The 25,830-nt window shown below is 35.2% G+C and overlaps 5 protein-coding genes across 6 annotated transcripts; 3 read left to right on the forward strand and 2 right to left on the reverse strand.

Annotated features, from left to right (window-relative positions):
* Positions 1–1,018: 1,018 nt before the first annotated feature.
* Positions 1,019–3,552, reverse strand: CFIM-25 (homolog of CFIM-25). The gene is made up of 7 exons (XM_021421060.2): positions 2,992–3,552; positions 2,837–2,882; positions 2,125–2,218; positions 1,933–2,006; positions 1,767–1,853; positions 1,581–1,691; positions 1,019–1,299 (listed from the first exon to the last, which is right to left on the reverse strand). The coding sequence occupies exons 1-7, from the start codon at positions 3,168–3,170 to the stop codon at positions 1,228–1,230; spliced, it is 663 nt and encodes a 220-aa protein (XP_021276735.1). The 5' UTR covers positions 3,171–3,552; the 3' UTR covers positions 1,019–1,227.
* Positions 3,553–6,001: 2,449 nt separating this feature from the next.
* LOC110411427 (60S ribosomal L18a-like protein) lies at positions 6,002–9,565 on the forward strand. Of its 2 annotated transcripts, XR_002444759.2 has the most exons (7): positions 6,002–6,263; positions 7,056–7,129; positions 8,074–8,190; positions 8,407–8,527; positions 8,604–8,721; positions 8,995–9,325; positions 9,433–9,565. XR_002444759.2 is itself a non-coding variant. In XM_021421565.2 (6 exons), the coding sequence occupies exons 2-6, from the start codon at positions 7,120–7,122 to the stop codon at positions 9,052–9,054; spliced, it is 426 nt and encodes a 141-aa protein (XP_021277240.1). In that variant the 5' UTR covers positions 6,002–6,263; positions 7,056–7,119; the 3' UTR covers positions 9,055–9,381. The 2 variants fall into 2 exon arrangements, 1 of the variants encoding a protein (XP_021277240.1); XM_021421565.2 differs by lacking the exon at positions 9,433–9,565 and having other exon boundaries at positions 8,995–9,381.
* LOC110411426 (zinc ion binding protein) lies at positions 9,433–12,744 on the reverse strand. The gene is made up of 6 exons (XM_021421564.2): positions 12,499–12,744; positions 12,326–12,400; positions 12,100–12,230; positions 10,781–11,300; positions 10,405–10,518; positions 9,433–10,229 (listed from the first exon to the last, which is right to left on the reverse strand). The coding sequence occupies exons 1-6, from the start codon at positions 12,583–12,585 to the stop codon at positions 10,167–10,169; spliced, it is 990 nt and encodes a 329-aa protein (XP_021277239.1). The 5' UTR covers positions 12,586–12,744; the 3' UTR covers positions 9,433–10,166.
* A 5,826-nt stretch (positions 12,745–18,570) lies between these two features.
* LOC110410992 (hydroxyproline-rich glycoprotein family protein) lies at positions 18,571–21,234 on the forward strand. The gene is given in 3 exon segments (XM_021420973.2): positions 18,571–19,684; positions 19,687–19,850; positions 19,852–21,234. Coding segments are annotated over 3 exon segments (1,863 nt in total). The 5' UTR covers positions 18,571–18,640; the 3' UTR covers positions 20,507–21,234.
* A 434-nt stretch (positions 21,235–21,668) lies between these two features.
* VIP3 (Transducin/WD40 repeat-like superfamily protein) lies at positions 21,669–24,044 on the forward strand. Its single transcript, XM_021420830.1, has 2 exons — positions 21,669–22,409; positions 23,266–24,044. Exons 1-2 carry the CDS (start codon positions 22,059–22,061, stop codon positions 23,875–23,877), a joined length of 963 nt encoding a protein of 320 aa, XP_021276505.1. The 5' UTR covers positions 21,669–22,058; the 3' UTR covers positions 23,878–24,044.
* Positions 24,045–25,830: the final 1,786 nt, after the last annotated feature.

The following is a 25,830-nucleotide window of genomic DNA, read 5'->3' on the forward strand; positions in this document are numbered from 1 at the left end:
GCCCGGAAACCTGCAACACGTCAAATCTAGTAATCTACCATTTATGAATATGGGACCACTTGCTATCAGCCTTCTAATGGTAACAGTGGACTGTTTTATGTATCCTAAAATTTGGCTAACTCTCAAAAAGTGGCAACAGTGTTCACTTGCCCACTTGCCCACTTGTCTGCCTACCAACAAGGGAGAAGCAGAACCTATCAAAGTTCAGAATTCCGAGGAGGTTGGGTTTATCTAAAATTAGTTCTAAGATTCCCTTAGAGTGTAGCGTCCGACTCCATCTCGTTACTTATTTTGAGTCATCATCCCGTTCGTGTGTACGGAACTTGCCTATGAATTGCGAGTCTGATGCATATTAATGAAGTGTATTTGACATTAGTGGTTAAGTCATGAAGGGCTTGAATCTTCTACCAGGCTTTTCCGCCTTCAAAGAGAGAGTTTGTCGTAGGACATGGGCTTTTACCAGAAATTTTAGTATACTCAAAGTAACCAGACAGACACGTACTTCTACCATAAATACGCCCTAATATAAGCTGGCGAATAAATCTGATTCCTAGATGGTGAGAACCAAAGTTGCCAGTCTGAGCAGAGACAAGGAAAAGATTCATAAAACATTTCAAGTAAAAGAGAATAGCTAGGCCAATATGCAGTTCTGCTCCATGTCATGGATTCCTGATTAATCTTTTTCCTGAATGCTCAACAAAATAACATAAGTAGTCATTTGGTACAATTTTCTTATTTTCTGCTCCTTTTTTTCTGTAAGAACTGAGTACACCTAACCCACTGGCAATTTAGAGATCTTGACTTGCAAATCAATGCAAAATTAGTTAGCAGCGTAGTTCTCAAAGACCTTAATTTCCAAAGCTTAATACATTGCAAAATCAAATACCAATAAAATTTTGATTTATCAGCAGCTAAAAGAAACACAAATTAAGGAAGATTTGTGAATAATTTACAATTCAACTCATATGGTCTAGGAATTTAAAACATTCTGGGAAAGGAATTCAAAAGAAAAAAAAAACAAACATAAAGATAAATTTAATATTGTTGAGATCAATGTTATGTATCACTTCCTGTAAGAAAACTATGGTATATACAAGTATGTTTTGCGGTTTCATGAAAATTACAAACCCAAGATTGAAAACTTCTATCGGCTTGTTGCACACATCATATCACTATTTCCTGTAATTTTTACCTCAAACCCAACTCCAAATGGTCAACATGCTTATTCTAAGTGTCAATGATGTTGATGGAGAATTTAGATAGCAACTGTGGCACTCCTGATATTATCGGTCCGTATGTCTACAAAAATTCAAAAAATTAGAAGCATTAGCAACATGTGAAACTCTGGTGAAAATCTTATGCTATGAACAAACAAGTTTGTAGCATAAATATCAGGACATCATAATGAAGCTACCACAAAAAGAAGGCTATCTATTGATATCCAAAAGGCCTTTTTAAAGTGACATCTAAACCATGGAAGAGAAATTGCATCAAATGTTATACAAAACATTGTGGTAAGATTAGTCTCATTCAATGTCCAAGCACCATTTATTTACCACAATTGTAGGGGTAACTTGTACCTTCTGATTTTCATGAACCTGGCACAGTGGAACTGCAAGCAATTTCAGGTTTTTGGGCACAATAAATTTTCGGCTCTCTGGCAACCTTACAAGGAAGATTTTGGTGCACTCCTATAAAATGAGATTAGCATAAGAACAGAGAAAGGTATATCACTACAGCAGAAGCAGCATCAATGTACCAACTACCTTAGGCTTTTTCACGTTGGGTGACAAGTAAGGATACAATAATGTTTCGAAATCATGCCGCCACCACATGCCAAGACATTCTCCCACCTAAATATTAAAGAAGGTGAGAATTTTCACACCATGCCATAATAATACTTCAATAGAAATAGGGGGAAAACTGCTTTACCTCCCATTCAGTATCACTGCCATCTTCACTGGCAGAAAGCTTCCTGGAAAGCTTACGCCTCAGTCCATCAATATCTGGAAATTCAGCTCATCTTAGTTCAGTGAACCCTTAGAAGAATACCCTTCAGCTCAAGAATGATTCACCTAACCAAATTCAAGTTTGTAAGACAGTTTAATAAATCTAACAATTTACCTGATTCACCTGGCCTCAAACGACCACCAGGAAGCTTAAAGATGGAATTTCTAACTTGCAGCAGCAACAGATGAGGGTGTTTGAACAACTCAACCTGATTAAACAACATTGCTTAAAACATTTGTGGAAACATAACTAAACTAATGCATTCCCATGGGACTAATTTGCATGAACCACATATAATTGTCTGGTTATAGCCGACAAGTTTGCCTTCTCACAACATTTCAAGTGGCACGCCATGTAGAAGACAGTCTATCCTTTATAAAAAGTCACATCCGAGGCCTAAAAATGGATGTTCTCAACCACCAGAAGCCACCTCTTTGCTTTTAAATTAATAACAGTCTTAACAGATTACCAATAGACTGTCACTTTCAAGAATTCGTGCTCAAGAATAACTACAAAATACCTTTAAAAAAAAAAGAATAACTACAAAATAGTTCATACGTTTAAGCCTTCAACTAACTGAAGTCCATTACTTTCAACCTAATTCTTCAATAAAATCCCCTTTATGGTCAATCAGCAGTCATTGCTAATGCCAAGCACGATACAAAGAAAGAGAAAAATTCTTGCTATAATAATATAAAATGCAATTCTTTCAAAATTAAACAATATTCAACTCTTTTTAGTAATCAAAACTTCAAAACTATAACAATCAGAATAACACTGACAAAGCTGAAGCCATCCAGAAAGAGAGTAGAGAAAAATAACCAACCAGAATAACTGCTTCAACAGAAGTCCTCAGTCCATGAGCGGCATAACTGGGGGGCCAAAAATGTTAAAAGTGTTAAACCCATGAAAGATATTGGCAAATAAAAAGAACCCAATTGAATTTTACATGAAAAAAAAAAAGAGATGCAGAAAAAGTACTTGGATTTCATCCTATTAATACGATCGGACAGAGTTTCATCCTTGAAAACGATGGCTTCTTTGGATCCAAAATAGTAACAACTTAGAGGGTAAATATCCAGCTCCTTTCTATGATCACCGCTGCTACTATGATCATTTACTGTTGCTGCTGCTGCTGCTACTCCCGTGTCATCTCCCATCTTCAATTTTCACAACAAACAGCGCACTTCGACAGAGAAAAACAAGAGCGTTGTGCTGGGATTCTTTTTGGATTATAAATAGAAGCAATAAAAAACTAGTGCCGGTAGGAAAAGAGAGTAAACAGTGAATAGAATAGAAGAGACGTTACTGGACTTGTCCTAAAAGCAGAGTATGTTCTAACTGTTTATTTCTTCGGTCTTTCAACTTTTAACGTGGCGTTCCACGGACACCTGGATCCATACAAGACTGGAATAGTGGTCTGTGGAAAGTATGGGCGGTACGCCAAAAGCCACAAATTGACTTGGGGTGTCGGAATCCCTGGACGTGGAGAGCTGTTTCTGGGCTTGGATGCCTTCTTCGTTGGTTCTGGGCTTAGCTTCGAATAATGATCCGACGCGTTAAAATCTAAAGGCTTCTATCTTGTTAAGTAACACGAATAGTTCGAAAGTTAAAATATTAAAAAAATGTATGTACACTCCTTTTTTTTTTAAATAACTTTTTATTATTTTACTACACTAAAATAAATCTTTCTATCAACATAAAAAAAATTTAAAAAAATTTTACAAATTAATAATTTATTTTTTATGATATAAAAGTAGAGGTTAGTTTAACAAATTTGAAATAATTTAAAGATTTATTTAATATTTTAATCATTATTAAATTATAAAATATATTTTTCTAAATTATAATTATTAAAAATAATAAAAGAATTATTTATTCCAAAAATTCTTTTGAATTTATTTAGAATCCTTTTATTGTAACTTTGCGGTAAACCCCCACTTCAAACTTCCAACTTGCAAGCTTGTGCTTCTATAACCTTGTTACAGCTTTTATTATATAAATAAAAGGCTATTCAAATTTTTGTCTAGCTTTATTTTATATATATATATATATAAGAAGAAAGTTTTATGATTCAAATTTAAGATTTTTGTCTAAATCTCATCCTACCCTTAGGTACTCAAATTTAGGAGTATAAACAAATTAAGATTTAATTACGAAGTTCGCTTTGTTTTATTGCTAAGTTTGAGCCCAACTTGAGTAATAAAATAAATTGATTTTTAAGTATTTTGCTTCTTCAACAAAGTAACTCCGTAATAAAATAAAACCTTCTAATTTAAAATATATTTTTATACAATATAACCTATTGAACAACTAAATTTGAATCTAATACATAGCACATGTCTCGACTAAATTTGTCAAGTTGATGATACAAGGAACCTTTTTTCTGCCCAAATGGCTGATTTTCTAGTTTGTGACAATTGTCTCTCATGCTTTCAAAAGGTAAAGAAATGGCCACTTTCATTAAATTATTATTGTATGAATCACAAAATTAATAAAATTTCAGATATTTTAAAAATGAAGATTAGAGAACTGGGGATGTCAATGAAAAAACAATATAGTGATTATAAACATCAAATCGTCAATGTCCAAAAAAGGGCATAAAGAGTTATCAAATTATGCTATTTAGAAGTTTTCTACCATATAACTTAATGTTCAAATAAGTATTTATGAAGGAAATTGTGGGCTTGAACCTAATCCATGAAATATCCAATCAAAAGGTCCCATGTTCATCCTTAAATCACGGCTCTATACAATGTTTGACCCTCAAAATGCTTTGTTCTTCACACCAACCAAGCAATTAAACAAAATAATAATAATCGTACCCAACCTTCTTCCTTACTTTGAACCTTATTTCCATTTTTCTTTCTGATGGCTAACGCTAAGGAACCAATGGGCTCTAACTAAACGGCAGGAAAGTCGAGGCGCGTGGCTGGAAACCAACCAAACAGCAGCTTTGCCCAACTTCCCAAAATGCTTGCCCGAACCAAATGTTCCTCGGGCAGTTGGGTGGTTGATGATGGATCTTGTTTAACTTCTGCATGTAACCACCACGAATTTGACAAATGCAATATACTACGTCGTTTCATACCAGCATGTGACATGCAAATTTAGATAAGTCATTTCAGGGTGCGTTTCAAATACATGGAGTACCCCGGGCCTCAAATAGTAGGCCTTGGCTCTGGCATTCACTTTCATGTATATTTGATTTGATAACCTCAGAAGGGCCCGTTTATGTGTGCGGTTTGCGAACAGAATCTATAATTATGAACCTGAAATTTGACTAATTTATGTTTTCTAAGTTTTCCTTCCAAACCAAATTACTTCAACCATCAAATAAAGCTCAAGTTTCAGGCTTTGGGTGGGGACTTATCGTTCTCGTGGAATTCAATGATCTAAGCACATGGACATGGACATGGACATAGACATATTTTGATTTTGAAGCACACAAAAATATTGAACCATTATCATCGTCTGATTATCTGGGACCACTAGCATTCTCTAATTTCATTTTACTATCAGAAGAATTCCATTCTCAACTATTGTATTTAAACTAATAGTACTATTACTTATTAATTAATATGTTACTAAGAACTATTTATTAGTCCTTCATCAAATATTATCTAAATAAATCACCCCAACCGTATAAAAATGAAATTGGTGGCTTTTGTTAGATTAGTCAAAATCGACGAAAGATACATTGGAAAATACAGTGGTGATAACACAATGCTTTGCTTGGTACCAGAATAACTCAATCATTGCCGGCAACAAGTAGGCCATTTAGAAATTAGAAAAAACAGAAAAATCCAAACGAAAATGGACCAGCCGATAAAAATTCATTAATACCATACCAAGAAAACACAAGATGAGCCATACTAAGGGGTATAGTTGTCATTTTCTACGTGGTCCAATTCCAATCAAGGAGAAAATAATTTTCAAGGTAGCGCTCAAATAAAGTGAATAAAAGCATGTTTATTTTATTACAAGAAATGATAAGGATAATAATAAATTAAGACAAGCGAAATTACAAAAAAAATTTTATTTTTCCATAATTTTCCGCCATAATTATTGCAGAAGACATAAAGGGGAGTCAATTTTCGCTCCGTATTCAAACAGAGGAGAGAAGTTTTCTGCTTTGCTTGTCATGTAAAACACTCCTCGATTGCAAATTTTTTGCAAGTTTTCTTCATTTCTGTGGTTTACAAAAGAATTCATCAATCCAAAGCTCACTCCTTGGTTCCAGTTCTTCGCAGGCAAGTTTATCTTTTTCTTTCTTTTTTTATTTTATGTTCTTTGATTATTTCTTGTCTGATTGTTAAGATTATGTGTTTTGAACTCGTCTTTTTTATGGGATTTTAATTATAGATTATGGCGCATATAATCTGCTTTTTTTTTTCTTGGATTGTTTTAGCTTAATTCTGGTCATGAATTCATCTGGATATTTCTGTTCCCACTTGTATATCTGAAGTTTATTTAGTAATTATTGATCCAATGAGATTTCTATCTACTTGTTCAATAATCCAAGTAATTGAATTCAAATAACCAGAGATTGAAAGATATCAGATCGTAATTAATTATATTATTGATTTCCTTTCTTATTTGTGGTTTTTCTTTTCAATCTTCTTTCTTTCCTTCTTTTTTTCCCCGAATGATTCCTAAAAATTATATACGTCGATGTCATAGCAGTTATCCTGGATTTTTCGAACTTTTTGTTGAATTTATGAACTCTATCCTAACTTGGATCGTAGCAGAGTTTCAAAGAAGCATGAATTTAGCTGCATTTTTGTTGTCTGGGAACTTTAAGTTTAAGAGCACGTTGACTCTGTTGAAAGATATTTCTGTTTTTAGTTCTTTGCTTCTATGCTAGCTTACCTGCTGCTAGCCTAGCTGTTTAGTATCATCATAGATCAATTTTTCAAGCAAATTTTTATTTTTCTTTTTATTTGTACTACAAAATGGACTATGTTTGAAAGCATGATCATAGATGGCAATTCATCATCAGCTATAGAATTAAACCTGAGGTTCTACGTTACCATTTGAAGCAGGAAATTGTTTCGTTGAGTATACATTGACGCCTTTGATACTCCAAACTCATCAGCTCCAGCAGACATGGATCAAAGTAATCCATCTTTCTCCCTTTTTGTGTTTACTAATTTCTCTCCCTAAATATGCCAGTTATTAGTCAGGCCAATAAGTTGTAGAGAAAACCTGTACTTTTATTGATGCGGTTTGATTATATTTGTTTCCCTTCTTTCAGAAGAGCTCTTATGTTTTTTGCTTTTTTGAGGCATTCAATTTTCTTATGAGCCAGTATAAGAGTTTATTGACTGCATTGATAATGAATTCTGATACTAAATAGAAATACTGTAATGTCTAAGAATGTCACGCAGCTGATGAGAGATGATGAAAAGTCAAATACTACCATATGATTTTTTTCTAGGTAAATAAATACCTTGATTTGTAAGAACAAGAATAGAAAATAATATCATCAGTAGTGTAGTTGCTTTACTAATTTTTATTTATAAAGTTTTTCTGTCTATGAGTCAATAGCATACAGCTTGCGACTATATTTATGGCTGCTTATCTGATAGGAATGAAATGAAGTTGAGCTAAGAGCAGAACAGTATGAACTATATTCTACAGTGAAGTGTATTTCACCTGCCGTATACCCCTTTTTATCACTTTTGAGCAATTGCTTGTTCAAAAAATGCTTCTATCATGGTGTATGGTTGCAGATACATATGAATGTGGTTGATCTGTTGAACAAGGATAGATGGTATTTAACAGGAAAGGTTCTGATATTTGTAGGAAATTTTATGCTTGGATCCTCATCAAAAGATTTTTGTTATGTATACCTTGTACTAGGAATCCAACATTGTGGCAACAGACCTTGTTTTTTTATTGTTGTGGACAATCTGCCACAAGGAGTAGTTCATGGAGAACTTAAGAAGAAAATAAAGCAAATGATTAGTACGAGGATTTCTTTTCCTAGGTTAATTGATGACTAGATACACTCGATCCAGTTACCTTACCTGTTATGAACATGAATTCTCAATGTCACAGGTGCTGCTGTTGAGGAGGTAGGGAATTTGAGGAACAACCTTGAGCTTGCAAAATCAGTCTCTGATAAACATCTTGATCTTTTGAGGCCATCTGCTCGATACTATTCAGTATTTAAAGGTAGTGATTCTATTTAGCCTTCACATGCCCAATCAGGGTTTTTTTGACCCATTCCCTGTAGCAAGTAGAGGCACAGTGTCATTTCCTGCTTCCTTGATCTATATATATTGTGCGGCAATTTTCCATATGTGATCCTCTATCAATTGAACATTGATCTTAGCATCATGATATTTTTATGTCTATTCAATCAATTGAGAAGAAAAGCTGTGATGGTAGGGCAAGCACCAGATGCCACGGAAAAAGGCAAGTATACCCTTATCAAAGATGTAGAGGACTTCCAGACAGGGATTTTTGACAAACCTCTTCCATGCTTTGGCTGTGGGATAGGATGGTTCTCGTGAGTACTTTTCACCTTTCTTCTTCTTCTCCCAGCTGCAAATTTCCATTTATAATGTTACCTTCTTTTGTTACAGCTTCCTCTTAGGATTTGTGTGCCCATTGATGTGGTACTATGCTACATTTCTTTATTTTGGAAATCACTACCGCAAAGATCCTAGGGAGAGAGCAGGCCTTGCTGCTTCCGCAATTGCTGTAAGTACACCCCCAACTCCCCCCTCCCCCATCTCCTCCTCTCAAAAGTAACTTATTCAATAGTTAATAACGGATCATAATCTCATACATACCAGAAAAAGTCTATCATTATTGCCATTGGTTAAGATTATTAGATTTCTATTTTTCTCATGTTTGAACTTATTGTTTGGTAAATGTATTTCTTCAATTTATTTTTAATGTAATGAGTGAAAAATCACCATTCAATATACTCGAATAGTATATAACATATACTGCACGTCTTTGTTGTTGCAGGCAATGGCATGCTCTGTTGTACTGCTGATCATAATAGTTTTTATTCTATTTTCAACCTAAGCACCTAGAATTCGAAGTATGCTCCTCACACCTTTATCCATGTTGAGTTCAAAGGAATTGCATGCAAATCAAATATTGAATGCTTGGGCGGCAATGTGGAAACTGTTGCCCCACAAGCATGCTATATGAGAAACAGTACCGACCTGTCCCATCTGCTGAGCATCCTTGTAAAGACAACAGATATTGGAGAAATGTTTTGTTTACAGGAATTCATACAAGAAATTATACCTGGCCTTTGATAGAACCATGAAATTTGAGGCTATTTTTATTTGTAAGTAATACGATGAGTTCATTAATGGAATAACTTGCTTCATTGTCGATACAGAATTGCACTTTATTAACAAATTTCAATCCTGTCCACACTTGTCATCACTGTAGGCTGACTCAGGTGACGGCTAACCGGTCGAAATGACAACCAAGTGAAATTGCTAGCTCTATAAGAATAACCTTCCGCCAGGTGCTGATTATATGCTTGTTGGACCAATGGAGGAAAGAATTTGCATTGACATCTTAATCTGTACTCCAGCGAGTCCAGGAAAGGTCTTGAATCAATCTTCCTCGGCGCCTTATAACGAATTTTTTTAATACACCGGCGGAGTCTCAATTAATTATAGTCTTTAAACAATAATCCAGCAGCATAAAATAGGCGGCTAACTTGCCCAAATAAATAAATAAACAGAACATGCGGCTATGACTTCAATGAGATTCCTAGTAGGCTGAAAGTGTCACGACATCAAAACTTATTAAGAGTTCACGTCCGTTTATAAATATCCAGGCGCAAAGGCAAGAAGTTTATGGTTGTTACGTATACTTTGGAATACACAAAATCCTTTTTGGTGGTATTTCAATGTGAATTACACTCATAACTTGGGCAAAATTCTCCTTGCTCTTATACAGTAGATGAAGACAATTTCTGTAAGCATTGGAGACGATTAATAGGTTAAAGATCAGCTCCAACTTAATTCTAAAAAAAAAGGTAGTAATAAATGACTGGCCTTCCAAAAAGAAAAAAGAAGGAACGAATGACTGTAAAACTGCAATGGAAAAACAATTGCCGGTGACATTGCCATCCTCCAAAATCCACCACAAAAGAGCTTCATTAAAGATTAATTTTAGTCTTTAGCCACTAGACGGACGTATTTGTTGTCAACTGTAAATCTGGAGCTTGAAGTAATCTGCACAGACAAGGAGAAAAGAATATTATGACAAGATTAAACAAGAGCTTCAGTTCTTAAACCAACCCGCCTAAAAAAATTTACAGAAGTTCTTTTTTTTAATAATAATAATAAAAAAAAACCTCTACACAGAAAACTTGCTAGTAAACAAATAACACAAAGAACCACCCCTCACCTTGTGCTCCAACATTTCAGTCAGTTGGGACTTCTCTTCATCTACACCTGCTTCTCGGAGGGCTTTTAGAACCAGTTTTTGCAGCTTTCGTATCTTCAAAACTTCATCAGGACTCTGCCACATTCATAAAAGGGAAAGCACAAATGCAAGTGCAAGTTCAACGGAGGGAAAGATCATTTTAACTTTAATAAAAGGAAAGCAACTTTGGGCCTCTGCTTAGTCCCCAACCACTGGTTCCAGGGAAAGGACATGGGAGCTCTTGCATTTATACCAACATGTTTATCTTAACAAAGCTATGTTAACAATTATAAGGACCATAATTTCTAATATAATGAAAAAAGGTTGAAATAAAATGAATCATAATTAGGAGACATACAGATTTCAAGGCTGCTTTAATCAAATTCTTCCACTTTATCTTCCGGTTGTTATCTTCTTTGGTAGAGGCAGATTCTGCTTTATGTTCTTTTACAATATCATGTTTCAGTTTCTTTGACTTTCTCTTTATGTCCACTGTTTTTTCTACCCCAACCTGAATGACTTCTCCATTGCCTGCTTCCTCTAAGCTATCATCCCCGCTATTTTTGTCAGTACCATCCCTCACAGACACATCTATTTTTCTCTTTTTCTTTGATGACAAATCTCCATTTGCTGCTTCTAAGTTGATTTGGACATGGCCATCTTTGGGCAGGTCCTGTTGTTTGGCCTCTCCAACAGATTTATTCTCCACCAACTCACCATTCACTTTATTTTCAGTTGAAACCTTAGTATCTGGGGCAGATTCTTCTATCCGTTTAGGTTGTTGCTTAGCATGGAAAGCCCGAGCCTTTGCCCTGTGCTTCTTTCCATCAGCATGAAGAAGCAAGGTCTGCTGGCTGGTAGCCTTGGTATTGCAAAGACTGCAAATACATAGATAATGAAGAGAATCTCCTCAGGTTACAATATAGAATGATAAACTGCAAACACAAGCAAAATATTTATCATGTGTAATTTCTATATCATGATAATTTGGACTGTAGCTCAGGAGCTCAACACAAACTGCCTCAACAGATGAAATGTCAAAGTCATTATATTCAGCAGCTAGCCAGATATAATTTGCTTCACTAAATGAGACATCAAATCTTATACGATAAACTTTAAAAATCACCAAAATCTATAGCATTGGCTCCAGAAATCTACAGCTAATGAACCGAATTATTCACAGAAAACCAGACGACACCCAAGGGGACCAGAGAGATATATTCTCCATGAATGAAAATAACTCCTTTTGCATTAAGACTTGATTTGATTTGTTGATCTGAAGCTTCCTCAATTCATTTGTGAAAGCAAAGGAAAATTAGAATGGAAGAATAACTAAACTTTGATCAAAACTTAAAAGCTTGTAGCTTGAGCAAAACTATGGGTAAGGACCTCTGTGCAATACAAAAATACGATTTAAGCAACACTAATTGTTTTATTTCTTCATTGAACAAAAGCCACATGCAATTCCCAACTAACACCCCTCATAACTTTTTCAGTAAGATTCCTAAGTTAAATGTTCTTCCACCACAAAATAAGGCACCATCAAAGACATTCAAGTAAGGTTCTAAGAAAATTACTAGACTTATTGCCCTCAACAGTATATCACAAGCCTCCACATACAAGATAATATATGACAAAAAAGGGATGTAACAAAGCCTGGATAAAAATGAACATTACCTACAAAACCATGGAGGACGTTGAGATAAGCCCACATTTATATCAATATCAGGTTTTTCCTTTGTTTCCTTGCTGGGTTTTGCATTCGAAATATTCGGTGATTTACCTTGTCCCTTAGGACCATATTTTTCCTAAGTATGAAAAAAAAAAAAAGGGAAAAACACAATGCTCTGTCAGATTACTTGTTAGCAAGTTAATGAATAAAATTAAGCATTACGAAACTTACTGCCTCAGTAATGCATTGCGTATGACCCTGAACGCTTTGCTGCCCAAAAATCCCTCCACAATCAATGCACGATAGCTGCGGAATCATCCCAAAAGATGATTGATTAGTCGAGAATTCGAGTTTAACCGAAAAAAAATGTTGAAAGAAAAGAAAAATGAAAGGGAAAATAAGACCTTGGAAGCAGAGCAAATTCTGAAGTGGTTTGCTAACTTTGGTTTCTTCAAGTTATCGCCGCAATCCTCGCATTGAAACCAAACCATCTTTTTCTCTTTCCTTCTTTATTGTTCCAGAAAATGAAGGGAAAAAAAAAACAAGAAGAAGAAAGGGCTGCCGGAAAAATGAATCGAACGGAGAAGAAAGTTGCTTCAGGGTTCAACCGTTTAAAAATACAGAGAGCGTTAGGGTTTTTGTTCCTAACAAAAAATTAGAATATCCCGGACAAATTATGAACTAAACGCAGCGTTGCGAGGCAGCAGGACAAATGGTGTAATGGGCCGAAACTTGAACTTACCCTTGAGCCGAAAAGAAATTTCCAGACTTAGAATAAGAGTTTTTTTTTTCTAAAAAACATTTTACGTCGACTTAAGACATTTTTATGATTCTTAAAATGTTTTATATTGAAAATAAATTTTTCATATAAATTTTGAAAATATTTTATGTCAAAAGAAATGGATCTTTATACTAAGTTTAGCAATATTTATTTAATAAATATTTTACGTCAAAAGAAACTGATCTCTAACAATATATATTTAATAAATATTACTATTTAACTTAATTTTTTAATTAAAACCTTAATATTTAAATTATTTAATATTATTAAAATTAAAATATATTTTTAATAAAATCATTTAATATAAATAAATTTTTTTATATATTTATAAATTGAATAAATCTTATTAATAATTATAATAAAAAATATTTTCATGATAGATAAATACATATAATTATAGATTTTGGATGTCTTACCCAATTCATATATATTAATATTTTTATAGTGAATGCTATAGGTTTTTGATGCCTTACACAATTCATATATATTAATATTTTTAAAGTGAATACACATACACACAGATTTTGGATATCTTACTTAATTAATAAATATTGATATTTTTATAATATTATAATAAAAAAAATATGAGATAGAAATTTTTTTGAAAATTAGAACTTCCTTTATTATAAATTAATATTGTATAAGAGTTAAGGATCGTATTAATAATTATATTGCATTAATCGTTAAATAAAATACTCAAATACAAACGTGTTTAATTTATATCTATAAACACCCATTAATCGGATCTAAATCCGTTAACTGGATCCAAAAGAATAAGGGACAAAAATGATCCACACCCACATAAATACAAACGAGGTGTGAGGTACTTAGCAGGATTTGTTACCAAATTGTCGAACCATACATCAATCCAGCATCCATTATTTCAATTTTATGGGCCACAACAATGGATAGCCCAAACTCTATAACTCAACAAGTAAGATTTCAAGTTCAATAAAAAATTCTAACTCAAGCAAAAAGCAGGAATCTTATCTATCATTCGAAGCTCATAGTTAAGGTAACGAAATTGATTGAGAAATTTATAAACTTAGATGAAATAAAAGAATTGATAAAAGGAAATCATCTTAAAAAGTAGAATAATTCAAAAATAAAAAATATAAGTGTGGAGACTTCAAACCCATGTGAAAGTACAAACGTTTAAACCCTTGCTTAAAAGCTTTCAAACTCAACTAACTCATATATCACTCTAGCCGACGCAAAGATAAAACATTGGTTTTTTTTTTAATATATAGTTATAATACGTGATTAAATATTTTAAAAAATATTATTATTGATTTTAATTATTTTTATGTTTATTTTTTATTTTAATTTTAAATTAATAAAAATCAAATAATATTATTATTTGTAATAAACTCGTATTTATGCTCAAATAACTCCACTGGTGATGATAAAAAAAAATTTCATAAATGATCCAAACGATAAAAAATCTTGAAGACAATTTATCTAAAAAATAAAAAATATTAAAATTTTTATATTGAAAAAAAAAATTCCCAATAAATTATTTTTTAATTACTAGATGGACTTTTCATTATGCATGGTTTTCGCCCTTTCCACTCATCCATCCACTAGTTTAGTACGCCTCATTTGTGGTTGTTGCTGAACAAGTTCCACCCTGCACCGTACATCATACGTCTTGTCTACGACGGTTGAGTACCTTTCCTCCCTGCAACTCCAACCCCAGTAAATTATTTTTCAATTGCCAAACGAACTCTTCATTATCCATAGTTTTTGCTCTTTCTAGCCATCCATTCATTTCTTTCGTACACCTAATTCGTGGTTGCCAAACGATTTCCATCCTACACTATACATCATGCCTGCGACGATTGAGTACCTCATTTCCTCTTCATGACTGTTGAAGATTTTCTTTAACATTGTAAATATAGGCCACATGCTTGGAATTGCATTCCCTCAAGTGAGTGGTGATGCCCAGTATTTTGTTCAAGCAATTCATGAGTTTTTTTGGATCTGAAAATCAGAAATCTAATGGAAAACTTGATTTTTTTTTCTTTTGCTAATTATTGATGGCAACTAAAGAAACTCAAAACTAGTTAAGAGAAAACTAAAACTAGATGGGAACTCTTTTGAGAATTTCGTGTGCCCGTGTATTATAATATATCAGGCAAATTAAGTGACTAGGTATATTTTTATTACATTTCATTAATAATTATGAAAATTTTAAATAAATATTTATTTTTATTACATGTAATTAAATTTTTATATTTTTATTTTGAATTAAATAAATATTTATAATTAATAATTGATTAATAATTATTAGTTAATATCACTTGTCATTTTATGTCATGTAGTACTGACTTGTTGTATTGATATATTATATTCAACGATAATATGACATACTAACTAGACATGATAATATGATTATGTGGCTTTTTTCATGCTTCATGTTAACATTAGCTCAACACCATATAACATAAAAATAATAAGTGGTGTTTTGATTAATAATAATTACTTAACCATTAACAATAAGGGTCTATTTGAATATAATAGAATAATAAAAAATTATTTAAGTTTTCTTTAATAGTTAAAAATAAATAAAAATGATAAAAAAGCATGTTTCATAGAAATAAATTTAATGACTACATGGCACAATATAGTATTACAAAAAATAAATTAGATGACAATTTAAAAAAAATTAAAAATTATAAAAATGCATGTTTCGTTTATATAAATTTAGTGACTACAAGGCACAATATAGTATTACAAAAATATTTCTAAGGGTGAATATTTTTTTTATATAATTGGGGATTCGAACTCTAAGGGTGATTTTTTTTATATATATTAGGGGATATAAGTTTTACTTTTTTTAAGATAAAAATCATACATTAACTAATAAATCAAATACTCAATATAATATGATATTGCAAATAAATAAACTTAATGACTACATGGCACAATATAATGTTACAAAAGTATTTCAAAGCATGAATATTTTTTTACAAATTTGAAATTTTTAAACTTTATTTTTTTAAGAAAGAAATCATGTATGAATCAATGGGTTAAATAGTTTGATATTTTTAAACGTGAATGTCATGAGTTTTTTTTCTTAATTGTTATCTTGAAATTGTAATTTATAAAATTATTTTTAAAAAATAAAAAATGTTGACCACATAGCAGAGGCTGAAGCTAAACTCGATAATATATATATATATATATATATATAGATAAAATATAATAATCTTTCCCGTTTCTCTTTTAGTTTGCTTCTTTGGCTCCTACACATTTTATTTGATGAAATAATGAAACAATAGGCGACAACAACATCCATCTATGCTAAATAATGATAGTAAGAAACAGCGTTTTGATACCTTTTTGAAATAGGGTCATCATCAACACTTGAAATATCCATTTCTCAAATATGTAATTAATTGAGCTCAAATACTATATCTTATTAAAGAAAAAAGATTATTGGGATAAATGATTAGGTCTGATCAAGTAAAGTAATTTCTTAATCACCTTATCTAAGTATTGATTATAATCATCCGTCTAAACTTGAAATTATTGAACAAAAAGAAATTTTGTCACGTGAGAGAAAACGACAGGCTGTCTACCGGGACGCTACCTGCCTAGCTGTTGGAGAGACTTAGAGGACACTTCGTGGTCAGTGGCTGTCCTTTCCCTACCTGTCTTTATACTCCTTTTTTTATTTCCCGCTTTTTACAAGACCCTACTTGAAGAATAAATGCAGTCAAACACACACACACACACAAAAATTCATCTTAATCCCACACGTTAACCATGCGCGTACTCGTCACGGCGTGATTCGAAGCAGTTCATATCTTCGCCATTGTTGTTTTGGTGGAGCATTGCATCAGAAAGCAAACTAAAAAAACCTTTCTGAAGAAAGGTAGCAAACCAGCGATGGGTCCTGATCCAAAGGGTTTTATCTATTTATTTATTTATGAATTATGATAATAATCTGTATCCTAAGGGAAATCGTGGGCCAGGAATAAGATAAGAGCTACCCATCAAATTAAAATCTTTCTTTTTTTTTTTCTCCCCAGGAATGCTGGTGGTACAGCCATGATTTTCCTGGACAAGTAATTGCCATGCTTGGAAGATCTTCTTATAGTTTTCCATCAAAAAAATAAAAATTAGTTTGGCTGGCCATGAGCTGAGAGGTAAAGTGAGAGTTTTCAAAAAAAATTATTCTGTGTGTATCTTTCTGATGGGTAAAGTTTTCCCCCGGTGAAATTGAAGCCGATGGTAGTGGAAAAGGTGATGCAAGGAAAATTATCACTGTTTGTCCACTTAAAGTTGTTTTGTCTCCTCATTAATTTTAAAACACCTGAAATCTTTACCTCGATAGGTTCAAAAAGCTGGAGGGTGCTGGATGAATGGATTCCACTAAGCCTTTCTTCAATAATTATTTTGATTGGTTTATTTCATTTTATAGGTTAAATTTTTATCTTCCAACAAAGGTGAGAACGTGATTTCCTTTGCTATGTAAGGTCTTATATCGGTAAGACTTAATTAGTTGGATCTGACAGAGGAGGGGATCATCAGCCAAGTTTAAGGTTCCGCATTCTGATGCTAATGATTGATGATTATATACCAAATAACACTGATTATACAGTAAACAGGGAAAGGAAAAAGAGAAACTAAAGGGGGCGCGGTTTTAAGTTTATATATATATATATATGTATATTTTTCTTTTGAGAAAGTGCCACCCAAAGGCATTGTTTTCGAGTTTTGCTGTAAAAGGTTGTGATTTCAATCATTTCAGCCACGCTCCAATAATGAACAAAGTAACTCAAAACGTCATTGTATAAGAGTTTAGCTTACCTATGGATTGGCCAACACGTGGGAACAGGGTCCAATTTGGCTTCTTTTTTCCTTTCAGGATTTTCGCTTAACTTGTAAAATCCCCTGCAGGAAGTCAGGAAGGACAAACTCTTTCCCAACCAGAAATCTGAATTCGGACAAACAACTGTTTTTTTTTCGTTTTAAGCAAGATCTTACAAAGTGGTTTCTATTTTGTCATTTGCTGTTTGTCTCTTAGCCATGGAAAAAGTATATATTTACTCTGATTTTGGGAAATTAAAGCACATCAAACAAATCATGCTGATGAGCCTAGTCAGGGCATTCATGGCCAAAGAGAAATGCAACCAAACAAGTGCCTATGCACCAGGCACCAGCTAGCTCATGAAGTAAAATCAATCCGTACAAATTTGTGTTTCTTGCTGATTGAAAAATGTTTAAGAGATTTGCGTATGAATGTACTTTTCATGTTGTTGAATTATCATTTGCTGTTGTCTGATTGCCATGAAAGTGTCTTGGTTAGAAATACTTCAATCATTCAGTTATTTTCTTGACAATATCAAGAGTTTATTGTGTTTAAAGAGAGCAAAAGATTAATCCCCGGTAAGTCATTTTATGGCTTTGAATAGCCTTAAAAAAAAAGCTGCTAAATAATTAGAGTACAATAAAATGGTCATATGTCATTCAAACCAATAATTAAATTAAAAAAAAAGGTAAAGTACACATATATATTTTTTATTTAAAATGTATTTAATTTCATATCCGATATATTAAATAGTCAAATAAATTAATGGTTATGTAACAATCCAGTTTGTAATTAAAAAATAGCTAAGGTCCATTATTTCATTTCTTATAACGTAATATCTCTCCTCTAAAGTCAAGGCTCCTCCCCCTTGTAGTTTATAAAGTCTCTCCTCACAAGCAAAACATAACATACTCCAAAATACAAAGAAGACTCCAAAACCCTTCCCATGGAAATAGCCGGAGACCCTCCACCGATATGGCCACAGCTGAGCAACTCCATGCCTCGCCGTCGGTCACCATCTCCTCTTTTCACCCCACCGGTTCTCATCATTCTCTTACCCATCATCGCATTGCTTGTCTTGTTCTTTGCCGTCCCTCCTTTTCTCTCCATCACCTCTCAGATTTTTAGACCCAACGGTGTGAGGAAAAGCTGGGACTCCCTCAACATTTTTCTAGTCTTGTTTGCCATTCTTTGCGGTGTTTTTGCTAGAAGAAATGATGATGATGATAACAACGGCAGCAGCAGCGGCAACAACAACGTTAGAAATGATAATAATAATAACAATAATAAGAATGAGGCGTCTAGCCATCGTGTTAATTCGCAACAATGGTTTGGGTATCCAGAAAGGAAGATCTACGATGATAATCCTCCGATGAACGCGTCGGGAACCAGCGTTCGGAGGTTGAAGAGAAGCAGTAGCTCGTATCCAGATCTGAGACAGGAGTCTTTGTGGGAGACTAGTGAAGATCGGTTTCGTTTTTTTGATGATTTTGAAATAAACAATTATCGATCTTCAACAAAATATAATGATCAAGTCCATGAGCTTCGTAGGACGAGATGCGAGTTTGAGGAATCTGAAGCGAAAGTAATTCCGGTTGACACCTTTGTGCTTCGTCCTTCACCTTCATCACCACCGTCAACTCCACCTCCACCACCGCCTCCGCCTCCAGCTGCACGCCATAAGCCAAGACGAATTTATCAAGCTGTAGGGCAGAAAGAGAAGGTGATGACTCAGAACGATAATGTTGAATTCAATAATCTTGAGTCTGCACAGCCAGTAACACCACCACAGCCTCCACCGCCACCTCCTAGGCGAGCACCATCACCGCCAGTGCATATGGGCATTAGATCGGAGCACAAGTATGGGAAATTGGAACGTAGAAGAAGTAATGCAACCAAAGAAATAAAGATGGTTTTTGCTTTATTAAGGAAGAGCAAGAAGAAACAGAAGACAAAGGATCATGATCATCAGCACGATTGTCCTTTGCATCTCCACGTGAGCCACCACCTTATTACTCTACTACCATGCCACCACCTTATTACTCTACTACCATGCCACCACCATCACCAGCACCTCCTCCACCTCCACCGCCGCCACCACCACCCTCGGTCTTTCAAAAATACAATCTCTTCAGAAAGGGCAGCAAAAGCAAAAAACCATTCAGTGCCTGCACCTCCGCCTCCACCACCGCCCCCACCAGCATTTTCACTTTCAAAACGATCATCAAAGCGAAATATTCAGATCCCGCCAACACCACCACCTGCACCGCCACCAGCTTTTTTCTCTACAAAAAGACTGTCCAAGCAAAAGAGTCAGATTCCGCCGCCATCCAAACCCCCACCTGCACCACCAACACCGCCACCCGAACCTTCAAGGAGGCGAACTACAGCCACCATCAGTAGGCCACCATTGCCGACAAAAGCAAATACTACTAGCTATTACGGCGAGAACGTGAACAGCGGTGGACAGTCGCCGTTAATTCCGACACCACCACCGCCACCTCCGCCACCATTGAAAATGACGGAGTTCAAATTTGTTTTTCGTGGGGATTTTGTTAAGATACCGAGCACTCCTAGTTCTCGGTGTAGTTCTCCGGGCTTGGAGGAAGTTGATTTCTCATCAAGCAAGGGTGACGTGGAGACGGCCAGCGTCATGGGATGTGATGACGGGGTTGGCGTTGCAATTGGAGGGGTCCCGGTGTTTTGTCCCAGTCCTGATGTTAACGCTAAAGCTGAGACCTTTATTGCCAGATTCAGGGATGGGTTGAAATTAGAGAAAATAAACTCCATGAAAGAGAAGCAAAGGATATAGGTGCGATCCAGCAACAAGTTGAAGAACAAGTTCAGACGTTTCCCAAATTTTTCTGGTTGATTTGGTTCCCCCGTACACATACGATTAATCAAAGTTGACTGAATATATTATACTAGGGTATATATAGTATTAATTAAAATAATATTAGTAGATATATAAATAGGAATTACGGAAATGGGAGCTTCATGTGAGTTGGTTTTTTGTTCACCGTCATGGAGCTCCTTGTTAGTTTGGGTGTTTCTCAGTTTCTGATGATTTGAAGAGTATCTATCTTGGATGGTACCAGGGATGATGTGGATGCATGGCGGTTGGCTCTGACTGTGCTGTTTTTTTGCGTTCATCAGCTGGAGCCTAAGCTGGAGATTATTACAAGCTTGAAGTTCTGTTGGGTATCATACTAGAATGTTTAGGAATTGATTAATTTGTCGAGTATTCACAATGGGCTCTCATGGTGTTTTTTGTTCACCTATTGAAGCCTTGTCTATTTGCACTTGTAGTCTAGTGAAAAATGGTGTGAGTTTGCAGTTTAAAGTTTTAAAAGCTTGGTTTTGATGTGATGAATACTTGTTCTGTAAAAGGTACTACTAGTATTTATCTACATTTAAGTTTCCAGCACTGGGGAATTTATTTTTCACCAAGAACTGGAACCGGAGAAATGGGATTTGTCCGACCGGTCTGTATACGCCTAAGGGGATAGACACAGAAATGTCTGCCAGCTTCTTTAGAGCAGGAACGAATTGATCAAGCGACCATCGATAGACGAGAGGAGCATCAGCGGTTAATTAAAAAGGGTTGTGCTTAATTAACCACACCGCGATCAAAAGCAACAACTCAGAAAAATGTCTGTCCTGGCCCCCTTGATATTCAAGGCTTCAAATCAAACGACGAGGCCAAGCTGAAAAAGTGAAACAGATAGCTTTTAAGTTGCCATTTGCCCATAATTTTACATGCTCCTTTTCTTCAATTAAAGCCAGTGCCGTGGGCCATATTATGATTGAAAATTTGAAATAGATGGAATGTCTCACCAAGATCAGCTGTTCTACCTCCCTCCCTTCCCCACCCGCCCAAGCCCCAACCCTTCTTCTTTCCTTTTATATATTATGAAAATTAGAAGAAAAAGACTTCGTAGTTCATATCCAATAAACAATCAACCCTTATTGCCCACAACTCATGCCCGCATGATCATCTTCACTTCACCCAACTGGTAAATCACTAGTAATATATTTCTCTTTTGTGGAAAACTCCACTTGCCACTTGTCATTGACGAACATTGAAAACTTTTTCTTATTTCTTTTTTCTGGGGTAAAATTTTTTCCATCAAATATAGAGTGTATACTACAATGGAGCTGCCATGGATTTCGTATGTACGGCCCAAAGTCAGTAAGGCCTGGCTTGACCCGGAATATCTGAGTCAATAAGGCCCAAAGTCAACAATACTTCAATCCCCTCCAAAAATCTGACAAAAACTCCAAAAGCGGTTTAAGAAACAAAAATTCAAACCGTACACTGCACTTCGCTTGTAAATCTACTTGCTAGGGTTCTTATTTCCAAGATGGCAAAATCAATGAAACTGGCGGGCCTTAAATCCGTCGAAAATGCCCACGACGAGTCCGTTTGGGCTGCCACGTGGGTTCCCGCCACCGACACCCGCCCGGCCCTTCTGTTAACTGGGTCCCTAGACGAAACCGTCAAACTGTGGAGGCCCGACGAGCTGGAGCTCGTCCGCACCAACACCGGCCACTGTCTCGGCGTCGTTTCGGTGGCCGCCCATCCTTCCGGCGTGATCGCTGCCTCCGCCTCCCTTGACAGCTTGGTTCGCGTGTTTGACGTCGACACCAACGCCACCATCGCCACTCTCGAAGCTCCTCCCTCTGAGGTCTGGCAAATGCAATTCGATCCCAAGGTAATAATTTTATTGGACTTTTTGCAGAAGAAATTTCGGATAATTTATTATAACTATGGGAATTGATTGATTATTGTTTGAATTTTTTTAAATTTGAAGGTCACTGGTATAGATAATTTAGTACTATTATTCAAATGAATGAAGTGTTTATTTCAATGAAAGACATTCATATTAATTATTTTACCAATGCCTCAGTTTGGATTACCTTGTTGCCTATTTGAACAGTGTAGGCAAGGTAGAGTATTACTGTTTTGCTCATTCTCCTTTGTAATAAATGATATCGTATTCTAGTGATTATAATGAATCAGTAAATGAAGCTAAGCCTGGCAAAATAAGCTCTCACCGATAAGCTGTCACTTTTTCTGAAGATCTTATGTTAACAGAATTCTCCGAAGGCACGTGTTCTATGCATAAATGTATGAGTTTGTCTCTGCTAAGTTTATCATTGTAAAATATCTCTCTTTCTGTCTTCACTTAACAACCTCCTATGCAGGGGCGGAGCTAGTCAACTTTTGTTGGGGTCAAAGACAGAGAATAAGGGCTAACAATTTTTGATGGGGCCATTAAGACAAAAAAATATATACCTTAGAAAAAAAAGACAAAATATATAACATATAGAAGATTCCCCCCATCAACATGCAAGGCTCAACCCACCCCTGCTTCTGTGGTTTCTATGTTAGTCTTACATATCTTTTCAGGTGGTGCTAATAACCTTATCTTGAATGTCAAGTCTACTACTTATAATGAATAATTTTCTTGGCGACAACTTATAATTGACATGTTATGTTGAACGTCTTTTAAGTGCTTCTTTCGAATTTGTTTTGACTGGCTTTCTAACAATAGCTTTCAAAATTAGGGTACAACACTTGCAGTTGCTGGTGGGGGTAGTGCATCAATCAAGCTGTGGGACACTGCAACGTGGAGGTTGATTTCAACTTTATCAATTCCTCGTCCTGAAGGACCGAAGCCCTCTGATAAAAGCAGCAGCAAGAAGTTTGTCCTATCTGTTGCATGGAGTCCTGATGGAAGACGTCTTGCTTGTGGCTCAATGGATGGCACGATTTCTGTTTTTGATGTAGCTCGTGCCAAATTTCTACATCACCTTGAAGGCCATTACATGCCCGTTAGGTCTCTAGTGTTTTCTCCAGAGCCTGATTCACGGAAGCTATACTCGGCATCTGATGATGGTCATGTGCATATCTATGATGCTGAGGGGAAAGCTCTAATTGGGGCCATGTCAGGTCATGCTAGCTGGGTGTTGAGTGTGGATGTAAGCCCTGATGGAGAGGCTATTGCAACAGGCTCAAGTGACAAAACTGTAAGACTATGGGATTTTAAGATGAGAGCAGCTATACAGACAATGAGCAATCACACAGACCAGGTTTGGGCAGTGGCATTTCGACCTGGTGGAGGTCGCCTTGCTAGTGTGTCAGATGACAAGAGTATATCACTATATCATTGTTCCTGATTGTTCATGGCTTGTTGAGATTTAAAACACTAAGGATTTGGTTTCATTACAGGATGTTGCTACATGTTTAGCTATCACTGATCCAATGAATATGAAACTCGTCATTAGACTTTGTTCTGTTTTTTTTTTCTTGTTTTTATAAATGATCAGATAAAATTCTAGCACAATTTCATGATGGAGTAAGGTTTCAGCCCTTTCAGCTTACTTAATATATGAAATTTGTTTTGTGAAAATGCAATCAATTCAGTTTGGTATGGTAAGGCAGGGTGATCCATGAAGAAACCTGTGTTGTGATTCACACTCTGGTATTGTTTGGCGACACCATTATATACAAGGGGCAGTTTGGATTTGATGGTATGTGAAAGCTGCTGCCTGCTAGTAGGCATACCCCTTGGGCTAATCCTCATCGACATTTGCCATTTATCTTGCAATAAACCGAAGTCTTGCTGTCCTTTAAAAATGGTTCTGATTCAGTTTTAATATTTCTCTCGTTTGTCTATGTGAAGCTGTTAAATTCCCAAAAAAGAAGAATCCGGTACATTAGCAAATATGTTGACGATGCCACCTCGCACAGCTTATGATGGGATGTTTGCACTAATTAATCTAATGACAGCTTGAGCTAAGTCACCTTTTCCTAGCTTTCTTAACAAACCAATGCCAGCCCAGTCAGATTATTCTGGACGCGCTTGACTGACATATGAAGCTGTATGGGCGAATACCCTTCGATAATATGTTCAAAGTTTTTGAACATGTTCAAGAATTCAGCTATTAGTTTAATTATCAATTGGGTGTTGTCTTAACTTAGCATCGGGATCTCTCAAATGGATTCCCAATTTCCCATTGGAAGCTCATCTTCAGAAACGAGCTTAACTTTTTTATCCATCCATTATCCATCTCCCTGTGTTGCTTCCCTCTTCAATGATGCGAATTGAGCAAAAGATAAACACCCCACAAATAACGTCTCAGATTTTCCGACATCTTTAATCCTAATACAAGGGTGGAAATCACACCGAAAAAGAAAAACAACATAGAGCATAATCTGCTGCATTTCTTAGTTCGATAAAATTATAAATATCAGAGGACTCAAATCAGCTTCAGAGCACCTTTTACATCAAATATTCAACCCATAGTTTAAAAGGTCAATAGAGGAGCAACTAAAATAACACAATGGGTGCCTCTTTGCCAGTAGGACTATATCTGTGCTCATTCTCTCATCTTTCAGTGTAAATTTAACCTCTTGTATTCTATTCCAAGAAGGATGTAATTCTATTACAGACGGCGTATCTTTGAAATTAATGTTTTCCACTCAAATAACAACCAAAGACATGCTGATTCACCACAGGTCACAGAAAACAAACCAACATCAAATAAATTGAGAAAGTTATAAGAGTTTTAAGGATATGTTTAATGTTTCTGTCAACAAGCCATATACTCAATAATGACATCACCATTATAAGTCTCCAGATCATGGAGAATCCATTAGACCAATATCTTATTAATGCTGCACAGTATCACCCAACTGCATTGCACCACAAAACTCACTTTTACTACCAAAATACTGGACTTACAATTTCAACAGGCTATTTCAGATATTTGGCCTCTATGTATATCATTATTTCAAGCTTAGAAATGACTGGCAAGCAAAGTCTATATTTCATAAAAGCATATCATTTGGTATATGGTTTCTTTTAAGATAGATTCTCTGGAAATTTACCTCTACATCTAGACAATTTCTCCATTGAAGTCCCTTGCATGCAACAAACAAATCACCAAATGATATGCCTCAATTCTGCTAGGCTAACCATTATTAGATTAGCAAGTTAAGAACATATAGAATCTCTAGATGAAACATGATAATGAATACGACAGTAGTGTCCAGGCCCCGTGGATACAACTAATTCCACAGTTTACATATACATATACATATACATACATATATATATATATATATAT

Source organism: Theobroma umbraticum, unplaced genomic scaffold (assembly GCF_002168275.2).
Source record: "Theobroma umbraticum cultivar Fairchild unplaced genomic scaffold, ASM216827v3 scaffold_56.0, whole genome shotgun sequence".
Classification (NCBI taxonomy): Eukaryota; Viridiplantae; Streptophyta; class Magnoliopsida; order Malvales; family Malvaceae; genus Theobroma; species Theobroma umbraticum.